We start from the raw sequence: 13,781 nt of genomic DNA on the forward strand, positions 1-13,781 counted from the left end.
CTCAAAATAGAACCAGCAAAGTTGAAAGGAGGAAGTGTGCTGCTAAATACCTAAATACTCTCCTTTTTTATCTCCTTGCTTTCTCTATCTTCTTTATCTAATCATGTACCCCAGCTAGTTTTTCTAAAATACAGAACTACCTGTATCACGTCATCTTACTTGATAAGTGATCTTAAAATGTCTCTCTGTTGCCTGTTCTCTGTTCAACAATTAGAACTGGGTCCAAAGTTTCTAAGGCCTTTCATTAGCTGGCCCTTTTCTATTCATTAGGACTTTTCTTTAATTTTTTGCTTATATGAAAGTGTGCCAGGCTACTTTTGTCACTGGTACTCTAAGTTTTTGTTTTATGCCTTTTATCATGTTATTCCCCTGTTTGAATAGCTTTTTCTCTTTGTCTCTTTCTGCCCACGGCCTACCAGTCCTTACCTATCGAATAATTTATGATCCCACCTCTTTTCTGATTCTCAATAACATAAGCTAATGTCAGTTTTTAAAATCTTATTTCCTAAGCCGCATATTTCAGCCCCTGATTAGAGCCAATTTCATGTTATTTATTTTTGTCTTTTATTATCTTAGTCCTATTTTTTTTATGTAAGTTTAGGCTTCCTATAATTATGACAAACGTATTATTTATTTATTTATTTATTTTTTGTGGTACGCGGGCCTCTCACTGTTGTGGCCTCTCCCGTTGCGGAGCACAGGCTCCGGACGCGCAGGCTCAGCGGCCATGGCTCACGGGCCTAGACGCTCCGCGGCATGTGGGATCTTCCCGGACCGGGGCACGAACCCGTGTCCCCTGCATTGGCAGGCCGGACTCTCAACCACTGCGCCACCAGGGAAGCCCTACAAATTTATTTTTTTTAACAAAGAATCATATAGGAACTTCCCTGGTGGGCCAGTGGTTAAGACTCTGTGCTTCCACTGCAGGGGGCACTGGTTCCATCCCTGGTCAGGGAACTAAGATCCTGCATGCCTCGCCACACGGCCAAAAAAAAAAAAAGGAGCATATGTTATTCTATTTGCTCAGGTTTTCACCTTAGGGCAAGACATAGACGTTAAATACTGTAATTAAAAACAGAAGTAAATCATTATACCGCATTCATGAGACTCTTATTTCTTTATTTTTTAGATTTTAAAGAACTCTTTCTTTGAATTCATGGTGTTTCATCCTATATACGACTGAGATACCAGTAAGTAAAGACTGTCTAATAAAGATACAGCTTTATTATATTACAAGCAATTGTAATAAAAATCTTTTCATCTATTGAAATCTGGGTCTGTCTGCAAAAAAGTTTTAACATGAGCTCATTCAGTTCTACCTGCAAGAAACTTTGTATTTTCACTTCATACTCTAAATAAGGAAAGTGGGGGGTAAGGTAGATTTGAGTAGGAAAAGTTTCTCTTAGGCCATTAATATAATTGTGGTACAGGGAGATTCAAGTCCTATCCAAAAGTGTACTTATAAATATTTTTAATTTTTCATTTTTCATCAGATAGAGAATTAGTATCTTTGTATATCTCATACCTTACAAATAGGAACACACCAAGTCAATATTTTTTTTTAATTAATTAATTAATTAATTTGGCTGCGTCAGGTCTTAGTTGCAGCACACAGGATCTTTGTTGTGGTGCGTGGGTGGGCGCAGGCTTCTCTAGTTGCGCTGCGCGGGCTCCAGAGCACACAGGCTTCTCTCTAGTTGTGGCATGTGGGCTCATTAGTTAGCGGCACGCAGGCTTAGTTGCCCCGTGGCATATGGGATGTTAGTTCCCCAACCAGGGATCGAACCTGCGTTCCTTGCATTGGAAGGAGGATTCTTAACCACTGGACCACCAGGGAAGTCCCTAAGTCAATATATTTTTAATTTTAACTTCTTTGTTTCAGTAACTATTTGTTAAACAACCACTACGTGTAAGATGTGCTAAAATAGTAAGGATACAAAAATAGATCAAACCTAGTCCTGCATTCAGAGAGCTCTTCCAAGCCAGAGGAAATACATGTAAATAGGTAGCTGTTAATGGTGTGGTAACAGCATTAAGCTCATTTAATACCAGCCATCTTCATTTATTCATTTAAGAAGCATTTACTGACCACCACTATGTGTTAGGCACCGTGGGGTGTTGGAATATAACTATGATCAAAATAGACCAAGTCTCTACTTTCATGGAGTCATTATTCTGGTGTGGAGGTTAAGAGGAGAGAAGGGGATGGACAAAGTGAGTAAGTAAATAAGCAGCAAGTGCAGGTGGGCACTAAGTATTTTGAGGAAAATAGAAGGAAGATGCACATTATAGGATGTAACTGAGGTGGGGATGGACTTTAGGGTGGTCAGAAAATGTTTCTGAGAGAATAAATTTGAGGCAGGGAAAATAATCGCTCGAACTAGTTAGAGATCTTGGTGACAGTAGAGATAGAAAGAAATACTTGAGAAATTATTATACTTGAGAAATACAATAGAAGTAAAAATGCAGGACTTATTGATGGATTGGATGTGAGCAACAAGTTAAGGAAGGAATCAAGGATGATGCCATCAGAGGCCAGATGGTCTTAATGCTGTGGGATTGGGTAAGATTGCCTAGAGAGAAAAGAGAAAAGAAAGTCCTGCTGAAAAGCACTGCCTCATTTAGAGGTTGAGGGGAGAAAGAGGCATTAACTAAGGTGAGTGAGGAATGGCCAGTTAGATATAAAGAAAAACAGGAGAGGGTTGACAGAGGAGAAGAGGAAGGTGTTTCTGGGAGGATGGAGCTGTTACTTTTGTTGATTGCTTCTACGATTTCCAGTAATTTGGGACCACAGAAATGTCTGTTGGCTTCAGTTGTATAGAGGTTTGTCAGTGACCTTGATGAAAGCTCTTGTAGTGATAGGGTAGAGAAAGAAGTCAGATTTAGTAGTGTGAATGGGAGCTGAGAAAGTGGAGACACATCTGTGGACAAATATTCTGAGAAATTTTGCTGTGAAAGGGGAGTGTAGAAATGATGAAGCAGTTGCAGGGGATTGGAGAATTAAGAGAGGGTTCTTTTAAGTTGGGAAATTCTAGAGTATCTTTGTATGCTAATAGGAATGGTACATCAGTGACGTTGATGATACAGGAGAAGGAGGAGATGACTGAAGAAGTTATCTTTAGAAGAGAAACGAGAGTGGGATTCAGAGCACATACAGGGGATTGGCCTTGGATGAGAGCTGAGCTATTTGTTCCTTATGATAGGAGACACAACAGTATACATGCAGATAGGTTAACAGGGTATTTGGAAAATGAGGGGTTACTGTCTGATTACTTTTATTTTATAATTGAGGAATGAGGTGAGATTATCAACAGAGAGTAGGGTGGAGAGAAGGGGGTGTGATACTTGAGCAGAGAAGAGGAGATGTGAAATGATGGTCTCAGAGATGGAAAGTCAACCTACTAAGAAAAATCAGATCGATAGGTAGGACATAGTGCCTGTTTGAGATCTTTGGCCATGAATTTGAAGAGCAAATAGCATAGTTTTGTGATTGTTTTTTTTTTCCCCTTCTGGCAACATTGAGCTGCTGGAATAGACAAAGTGAGTCATTGGAATCAATGAGGGTTGGGATTTTGCCAGCCTCGTACAAAGAAGGATTAGAGCAGCAAGATACTTGAGAGTATTTTGCAAAATAATCATGATGGATCGCTGATCAATGGTAAGACATGAGTGGAGACAGGAGGCGGTCATGGACAGTGAAAAAGTAGCCAGTGATAGAGATACCAGTGAGGCTAAAGGATTTTTGCAGTGGGAATTCTAGAGTAAGGAAGAATTCTAGAGTAAGGAAGGTGGGAGTGAGAGAGGGAGATAGTTGAAGGTGATATTTTGAAAGTGCTGCAGCTTATTGGCCATGATAAGGTCATGGTTGTGACTGTGGTGGTGGGTAGCTGAAGTGAAATGAAGATTATTGGAGTTGAGAAAGTGAAGGAACTAAGAGGTCAGTATTGAAGCTACTCAGAGGAAGACTGAGTCAGGAACTAAAAGTCCTCAGTGAGTGAGGTCAGATTAATAGATGCCAGCAGTAAGGAAGAATAGGAAAGGCTCACAGTGAGCTGGCTGGGCAGCATGACCTTCAATGGGACTGGAGTATTTTGAGGAGGAAGGAGAAGACAGGTTGGAAGCTGCAGTGAGGAGGAAGGAGCACATCCTTCCTGCTTCGGAGGTCAGGGAGTACAAGAGGAAAAAAGGCCTCTTGAGAAGCCTGCAGGAGAAACTAGGTTTCTGTGAAGATTTGCAGGTGAGGAGAATGTTCAGAGAAGAAGTTGAAGTTCCAGGTTAGTGCAGTAGTTCCAGAGGGCATACTGAAAGGATTTCGGAGGGAGAAGAGGTAGTGGATTGGGTCCAATTAGATGTACACATCAGTGATTATGGATAACCTAGGAGTCTTGGATGTTTGGCTATGACCGAGGTGAACAAGGATGGGAGATATGATATGGCAGGATTAGCCCCCTGACAGCCTGTTAAGAAAGGTGGGCGGTTTACCTTAGTTTGTTGAGATGACCTTGGGCAGATGGCGAGGGATCGTGAGATATGCAGTGACCTCTCTTACTTGCGTAGTTAGCCAGGAAAGGCTAAAGCTAAGATCTGAAATGTAGCTGTGGAGTTGTACTTTGCTAATCAGTGTTTTTAATAACATCTGTTTAATAGCACACAAATTCTAGGTCCTAAATTCCAGTACATGTGTTCACGTTGTATCTTCTTGAAATATGTAGTAGGCATCCTGACTATATTCTATCAAGTATGTGTTGAGCACCTACTATGTGTCAGGTTCTCTTTTAGAAATTACAAACATAAGGTGCTACCTCTGTTTTTCAGTTGCTCACATTCCAGTGCAAGAGTTCTTAACATTAAACTCCCTGAAAAATACATGAATTTTTACATGTATATGGGCCTTTTCATCTTTTTTTAAGGACTGGGGGGAGAAGGAAAGGTCCATAGCCCTTTATCAGATTCTCGGGGGTGGGGGTCCCTTTATTTAAGAACCCCTGGTCTACTAGTAGAGAAAGACCCATAAACTAATAACTGTAATGAGGTGTAATTACTGTCATCACAGAGCAAAATAAAGGAGGAAGAAATTTACCTTGAAGAATAGGTTCACTAATTTAGTATACATTTATTTATTGAGGAACTTTGTAGCCTCCATTCTAGGTAATTTACACATTGTTTGAAATCTTCCAACATCCTTTCTATGTATATATTAATACTCATGATTTATAGACTAGGATACATAAGTGAGGAAATGTTAATTAACTTGCCCAGAACCACATAGGAGTAGATTCAAATACGGGTCTGTCTGATTCCAAAATCTACTACTTTTCATTAAACCACACTGGGGAGCCACAGAAGGACTCTTTGTAAACAGGAGTGTGTAAGATTATGTTTGTACCTTTACGCTTAGCAATGATGGAAATAGGTCTTTAAAATGACTTTTATGTTTAACTATGTTTTTATTTCTATTGAAAGAACCTTTTGGATTGTTGTTATTGGACCGAAAAAATGACATCTATTATCAAATTAACTACCCTTTCTGGGGTCCAGGAAGAGTCTGCTCTTTGCTATCTTCTCCAAGTCGATGAGTTTAGATTTTTATTGGACTGTGGCTGGGATGAGCACTTTTCTATGGATATTATAGATTCCCTGAGGAAGTAAGTTGCTGTTAATATTTCCACACTTTTAGTAAATCAACTTCTCTTTTTTACACTGTTATACCATTTTGATGTTACACAGTATTTGCTTTTTTGCTCTAATTTAGTTGATAGTAAAATGTTTAGTTTTACTTATGCTGCAGAGCCAAATACTGACTGTTTTTATTTGTGTAGTTTTGATTGACTCAAGCTGTGTTTATTGAAATTCAGCAAAATATTAAGTTAATTGTTACTTGCTCGATGGAACTCAGTAGAAGTTTTTGCACCCTAATTTTAGAAAAAGAGTAAGATTAAGTTTATAAGAATTTGAAGAGAGGAAAAACCTTCCTTGTAAAAGTTCTTCAGTCAGATCACATTAGCTTATTTTCTATTATCTTTTGATGCAATTCCTGTTATCTTTTGATTCAATTTGAGAACTGATACTTAGAATAAAGACCGTGAGATACAAAAGGATACTAATCCGTCAAAGAAAAATTTAGTTACGTTAGCAGTATTGTACTAATTATGGAAGGAACCAGGACTTAAACATTTAAAACACTTAGAACTTGTAGCAAAAATTTTTTTTCTTATTTTTTTGTTGAGAACATATTATTCATTGACTAATTGAAGTTTTACTATCATGAATATACTGTCAGTCACCATGCTAAAAAGCTGAGACAAAAATCCATAATAAATATGTGGCCTCTTAAATATCCTTTCCTTAACAATTTCTTAAATTCTAAGCTGAGTTCTTGAACTTAAATTAATAGTATACAAGATAGCCACTTGAAATCAGCTTATGTGTGGTGTCTACTGTTTCCCTTTCTTTTTCCTTTTTTTAAAAAAATGTGTCTAGACACTATATATTTATGTGCAACTTATACCATAGTTTTGATCTCTATGTAGGACAGGGATAGTAATAATTGAAATTCATAGGTAACATAATTTTAGCTCTTAGTTTTTTCTTTTACCCCAGCATAGTCTTCAATTCAGAGTACTGAGAGGAATCAGAACTGGCAAATTAATTTTGAGTATCCTGCCTTTACCCTTGGGAACAAGACTGAGAAATAGTCATTTTGATTGTGTTCTAGGCATGTTCACCAGATTGATGCAGTACTGTTGTCTCACCCCGATCCTCTCCATCTTGGCGCCCTTCCGTATGCTGTCGGAAAGTTGGGTCTGAACTGTGCTATCTATGCAACCATTCCTGTTTATAAAATGGGGCAGATGTTCATGTATGATCTGTATCAGGTAATTTAAGCAATTAAAAAAAATTTTTTAACACTCCTGCAGTGAACATTTTTAACCTTTTATTTGTGTTGTTCTTTTAGTCCCGACACAATACAGAAGATTTTACACTCTTTACACTAGATGATGTGGATGCAGCCTTTGATAAAATACAGCAGTTAAAATTCTCTCAGATTGTGAATTTGAAAGGTAAAAGCTGTTTCCAGTAGCAAATAATTGGACTAATGGGGTTTAAACTACTGAAAAGTACAAGGGGAATTTGTCATAAAAATTATAGGCACTATTGTCTAAAGAATAAAAAATTAGCATTTTTTCATAGGGAACTATGAAATTCCCCAAAGTCATTTGAATTTTAAAATATTCCAGACTATATTCTAACAAAATGCAACAGCTCAAGCCTTTTCACATTTAATTTGGGAAACACTTATTTAGTGTTTACTGTATATAGTGCACAAAGGTAAATGTGGCCAGATTCTCTAAGAGCTCATAGTTAGGTTGAGGACAGTAGATCAGATGTAGGTTGAGTAGCTCAGATGACTAAATGTAGTGACTGAAGTCAATGAAGTGCTATGGCAGCACAGAGTAGAACATGCCTGAATTCTAGAATTGAACATTAAAAGAAAATTGTCATTTAATTAGGTCAGGAAGTCATATATTAAGTATACATTTTTCATCTATAGAGAGAATTATATTAAAACATTCTTATAAATTTGAACCCATAAATATGAAAAAATGGCACAAAATGGACTCTGAAGATTAGCCAGGAAGTAACAATGGTCTTAACAGTTTTGCTTGTACTTGTTTTCTGTACGATAATTCTTTACCATAATGAGATAAGAATTGTCAGTTTAGAGGTTAGCGAAGATGGAAACACTTGATAATTATGTGCACAATAGAAATATTAAAATTTATTAGTTCATGCTAAGTTATTAAATAGTAATGGCAGTCTCTAGCCTTCTATTTATCAGCACAAATATATCTGCAAGAATATATAATAAAATGACAAGAGTGCCTGCATAAAGGTATGGGGCAGCTGGGGGACAGGCGGGTGAGACTTGCATTTCACTGTATGCCTTTTTACTTTTGAATTTTGTATCATTGCATATGTTACGTATTTAAAAATAGCTATAAATAAGTAACCTTTCTTTAGGGTTGTAAAAAGAAATCTGAGTACTGTCGTTATCTTGTTGACATAGGTAAAGGACATGGCTTGTCTATCACACCTCTACCAGCTGGTCATATGATAGGTGGAACAATATGGAAGATAGTCAAAGATGGAGAAGAAGAAATTGTTTATGCAGTTGACTTCAACCACAAGAGGGAGATGTAGGTATATCAAGACAAAAGCTAATGGAAATGCAATTCGTATTATTTCATTCTTTGGAGGGAAAATTAGAAACAAAGTTATTTTTTTAACTAGAAATCTAGAGCAATTTAAAAACATCAAACAGTGAATGTTTTCAGAGTTATTTGCATTGTAAGGGAAAAAGTTTGATATGAGATAAAAGACATTGTTTTGAAATTTACATGCAAATATCCACTTATAAAACAGATTTCTCTCTGGAGATGTTGCAAAGGAGATTAATTTTTGTACAACAAATTATATTTTATATGTTCTTGACCTATTTAGAGGAACTTTGCAGGTGGGGTTTTTTTTTTTCTGTTTTTGATAAAGTCATTAATACCATCTAATATAACTATATTTAAAGTCAAACTCCCTTTAAAAGGGGACACAGTAGTTTAATTTTAAAACTTCATTTTGTACTTACAGCATTTCTATAAAATTGTTTTGGCTTCTTTTGTAATTTCTGTACATCAAGTACATAGCTATTCTATATTAGATTACAGTATCCTCAAGATCTTTTGTATCTTTTTAAGAAATATTTAAGACTAATAAGTTGAATTTTAGGCTCTTGTAATCACAGGTTAATGAGGAAAGATGGGTATTTGAGTAAATGGTATTCAAATATTTTGGGAAAAAACTTGGTTTGTGTTTTTTTTTTTTTACCACATAATGAAATAAATTTCAGTTGGATTAGAATTAAATAGAAAATGAAACAGTATTGGTGAGTCTGATCTCTTGATTTGGAAAAGACTTTGTAAGCAGAGAGGCAGTGGACCAAGTTGCAAAGGAAGACTGCTAGATTTGATTACATACAGGTTTAAAATGTCTGAAACAAACTAAATTAAAGACCTATAAACGAGGGAAAATATTTACATCAAGTTGAGCAAAGACTTATTTATAAGACCAGGTATTAATCAATCAAAAAGATACCAGTTGCAAAATGGACAAAAGTTATAAAGTCAAAAAAGAGAAAATTTAAATGGTAATGATTTTTTAAATTAAATACTGTTAAAATTGTTTTTAAATGGTAGTATTCTTCTGGGAAATATTTAGTGAGTTGGTCATTCTTTCTGGTTGAACCTTTCTGGAAAAGGGAGAGCTTTCTGAAAAAGGTTAAACCTTTCTGGAAAGCCATTTAGCAATATCATATATTCTAGTAAATACATTTCTAGGAATGTGTCCTAAAGAAACAACTAGAAATGCAATTGAAGCTTTTTGCAAAAGTTTTCTTTGACAGATTATTTATAATGGCAAAAAAAAAAGTAACCTAAATATCAATAAAGGGAAATGACCAAATAAATATTGTACAAACACAACAGAAAGCTTTTATAATTGTTAAAAATCAGATTTAGAAAATGATTTTAATGTCATGGGAGAAAAGTAGGATATAGAACTGAGTATATAATCATATACATGGGATTTCACCTTTGTAAAACACATATACCTATATACGCATAGAAAAATTTATGTACTTAGAAGATATACCCCAAAATATTATATCAATTATCTTTTTTTTTTTTTTTTTTTTTTTTGCGGTACGGGGACCTCACACTGTTGTGGCCTCTCCCTTTGCGGAGCACAGGCTCCGGACGCACAGGCTCAGCGGCCATGGCTCACGGGCCTACCTGCTTCGCGGCATGTGGGATCTTCCTGGACCAGGGCATGAACCCGTGTCCCCTGCATCGGCAGGGGGACTCTCAACCACTGTGCCACCAGGGAAGCCCTCGATTATCTTTTGAGTGATGGTACTCTGGAAGAGCTTAATTTTCCTTTTTTGAATTTATCAGATTTTCTTATCAAGGAACATGTATACTTTTATAGTTAGAAAAGGAAAAAACCTTATAAAAGAAGTTATTTTTTAGGTAAGAAAAGCTATTGTTTATTTGAAATGATATAAAGTATTCCTCTTCTTCAACTTCGTTATAGCCACTTAAATGGATGTTCCCTGGAAATGCTAAGCAGACCCTCTCTACTTATCACAGATTCATTTAATGCTACGTATGTGCAGCCGAGGAGAAAACAAAGAGACGAGCAACTTCTGAGTATGTATTGCATACTGTCCTTTGTACAGAGCTGTGGAAGTACATGGTAGTATGAATTACTGTTTATTCTGTTCTGTTTGACATTTTTCTTGTCATATGAGATTGGCTAACTCTAGTATTTTTGAAAAAATATTATGTGACCATATCAATATTTTTACAAAAAGATGCTTTAATTGGTTTGAATTTAACTTCTTTGGGATAGGTATAAAGATTGGTTTCTTCCTGCCATTCAGCACACAGCTAGCTCTCACTGGTATATGTCTAGGGAACATCAAAATATATAAAGATCTCGTATAAATCTACTAGAAAAACATTTACACTCGAAAAGAAAAATGAACAAAGGAGGTAAATGAGGGTGCAAATAGTCTGCTGATTTTGGTGTTTGGGTGTTTTATGCTCTAGTCTAGTAGTCTTGATTCTAAAGAGATGTATCTCGGCCATCCCTGGTTGCTTCTGCTTTGGCTTGAGCCCTATTACCTTACATTCTTTTTTTGTAAGCTGCATGGGAATTCAACAGGGAAAATTGGATTCCACTTTCAACATGTTTGATACCACTGCCTTCATTTTTCTACTTAAAAAGTATGACTTATATACTGTGTTACTCTAACTTTTAAGAAGTTTTCAATTCTTGGTATTTTTTTGTTGTTTGTTTGTTTTTGCTAGAGTTTGATTTGACTAAATATTTCCAAGCAGACTTTCATCTAGAAAGTCTTTTATTGGAAGAGGGAATATTATTTATCTTTTATTCTACAGGCATACATACATACAAAATATGTATGTATTAATCTAAACTATAAATGTGTGTGTATAAATTTGGGAATTATGTTTTATAATGAAGTTCATTGAGGTAGGCAGGTAAGACCAGAGTGAGCTGGAAACCCAAGGCTGATTGCATTTGCCCTATTCACCCAATTTTCCCGGTATACTATACAAATGTCATTTTCTATGTATACTGTGGGGGAAAGGGTTGGAAACCACCGATTTATAATTTTCCAATGGAAAAAAAAATTGAGAGTTAATGGCATTCTTATAAATTATAGTCTTCATAGTAAAAACATGGAGATAAAGTTATCTTTAATTTTATAGCAAAGTATTGTTATGTTCTATAAGGATTTTACATTCTTGTTTTCTAGCAAATGTCCTGGAAACACTTCGAGGTGATGGAAATGTGTTAATAGCAGTGGACACTGCTGGCAGGGTTTTGGAACTTGCTCAACTCCTTGATCAAATTTGGAGAACTAAAGATGCAGGATTGGGTGTTTACTCATTGGCACTCCTAAATAATGTCAGTTATAATGTGGTGGAGTTTTCTAAGTCCCAGGTTGGTTTTCATGTTATCATTTGTAATAAAGATGTTTTCTGCAGAGATTGGGCTTATGGAAAACAATGTGTTAATTGCCCTTTGGATTTTCTTTTTCTCTTGGGGTTGATGATAATAATGTTGGTAATGATGATGATGATGATAAAAACTAAAAATCAACCACTTACTGTTCTGTACATTTTGTGTATTATTTTCATTTAATCCTTATATATCCTATGAAGTAGGTTCTGTTTTTGTCCCCATTTTACAGACGGGGCAACTTGGTTCTCTAATGCTTAGTATCACAATCTGTAAAATGACGGCAAAAGTAGAACCTACTTCATAGGATATAATTGTTAGAATCTGTTTTTCTCTTCCTTTTGGATAAGCTCTTTCTCTTGAAGTAGCAATGTCTGGGGTAAGATATTCATTTAGAACTTATATACCGCCTTCTGAATAAGATTTAAGGTGACTTATAACTGAAACGTAATGCAAAATGAGATTTCTAGGGATGAATTTCTGGGAAGATCTGATGGGGAATAGAAACAGACAATAAGCTGCTTATTAACATGGTACAAATATAAGCAGCCATTGGTGGAAAAAAGACTTTAAACAAGATGGAATTTGAACTCCTTGACTATTGTAGGATACATTGAGGTTTTAATACAGTATTTTCTAATTATTGTCACCTTTTCCCCCCATATTAGGTAGAATGGATGAGTGATAAATTGATGAGATGTTTTGAAGACAAAAGAAATAATCCATTTCAGTTTCGTCATCTCTCTCTATGTCATGGTCTTTCTGACTTGGCTCGAGTACCTAGCCCTAAAGTGGTACTTGCCAGCCAACCCGACCTAGAATGTGGATTTTCAAGGGATCTCTTTATTCAGTGGTGCCAGGACCCTAAAAACTCGATCATTCTAACTTACAGAACTACTCCTGGGACTTTAGCACGTTTCCTAATTGATAATCCTTCTGAAAAAATTACAGAAATAGAGGTAAGTGCTTGTATCTGAACTTTATCTTTTTTCTTTTTTGGCCGCACTGTGTGGCGTGTGAAATCTTAGTTCCCTGACCAGGGATTGAACCCATGCCCCTTGCGGTGGAAGCACGGAGTCTTAACCACTGGACTGCCATGGAAGTCCATGAACCTTATCTTAAAATTGTTTGGGGGGTACATTATACAAGATGTTTATAACAGTGACCCAAAATAAAACTTGAAGTTGTTTCAGGATTTTTATCTGACTAACAGTAGAGAAGCTTTAATAGCACATATTTCAGAGCTCCTTAATTGGAAACTCTCAGTATTGAACCCTTCCATGGTACCCTCTGGAACCATACCCAGAGAGTATGCATATATGTTGTATTCTTATTTGCTCTTTGAAAAATTCCTTTCACATCCTTCCTGTAATTGAAATCTGGCTATTTCCTAATGATTTCTTTTTCCTGTAGCCTTCTCTTTCATGCTTCGTGTACTTTGGGCGGGGTAGGTATCCTTGTTCTGTGTTGCAGCTTTCAAGCCATTTCTCTTCCCTCTGTAGTTCATGCTGTCAGACTTGAAAATACACTGACCCCTCCTTGTTTCAGACACTGATCTCTTGGTCATTCTCTGTTGTTCATCGGTGACTTTAGACCCTGGTTCACAGTCTTCCAGTCCACTCATACTCAGGACTCTATTCTTGATGACTTTAGCATCCATATGTATGATTTATCCAGTTTTTGGCCCTCTCAGTTCCTTGACACCTTATTTCTTAATGATCTTTTCCTCCACTCCACCTCAGCCATCCCTTCCCATGATCATGCTGTCCACTCCCATGGTCATACCTTTAACCTTGTTATGATCTCCAGATCTCTCAAGCATCCCACTCTGGTCTCATAGCTGACTTTCTCTAGTACTCTCATGCCAACAATTCTTTGGTCCCATTGGGACTTTCAATTCATGAACCTCACCACTTCTGCTAATCATCATTGTTCCATCTTCTGGCTGTGTTGGGTCTTCATTGCTGCGCACAGGCTTTCTCTAGTTGCGGTGAGTGGGGGCTGCTCTTCGTTGCGGTGAGTGGGCTTCTCATTGCGGTGGCTTCTCTCTTGCGGGGCACAGGCTCTAGGCGCGCGGAATTCAGCAGTTGTGGCGCATGGGCTCAGTAGTTGTGGCTCGCGGGCTCTAGAGCACAGGCTTGGTAGTTGTGGCGCATGGGCATAGTTGCTCTGCGGCATGTGGG

At 36.8% G+C, this 13,781-nt stretch overlaps 1 protein-coding gene across 1 annotated transcript in view; it reads left to right on the forward strand.

Annotated features, from left to right (window-relative positions):
* CPSF2 (cleavage and polyadenylation specific factor 2) overlaps positions 1 to 13,781 on the forward strand; it is a 31,536-nt gene that overhangs the window by 2,675 nt on the left and 15,080 nt on the right. The window contains exons 2-9 of the mRNA XM_030883523.3: positions 1,130 to 1,190; positions 5,464 to 5,645; positions 6,716 to 6,875; positions 6,956 to 7,061; positions 8,069 to 8,198; positions 10,144 to 10,259; positions 11,393 to 11,580; positions 12,267 to 12,557. Coding sequence (XP_030739383.1) covers positions 5,497 to 5,645; positions 6,716 to 6,875; positions 6,956 to 7,061; positions 8,069 to 8,198; positions 10,144 to 10,259; positions 11,393 to 11,580; positions 12,267 to 12,557 — 1,140 coding nt within the window. The 5' untranslated portion in view covers positions 1,130 to 1,190; positions 5,464 to 5,496. The remainder of the gene's footprint in view (positions 1 to 1,129; positions 1,191 to 5,463; positions 5,646 to 6,715; positions 6,876 to 6,955; positions 7,062 to 8,068; positions 8,199 to 10,143; positions 10,260 to 11,392; positions 11,581 to 12,266; positions 12,558 to 13,781) is intronic.

The sequence above is a fragment of the Globicephala melas genome, chromosome 2 (assembly GCF_963455315.2).
Source record: "Globicephala melas chromosome 2, mGloMel1.2, whole genome shotgun sequence".
Classification (NCBI taxonomy): Eukaryota; Metazoa; Chordata; class Mammalia; order Artiodactyla; family Delphinidae; genus Globicephala; species Globicephala melas.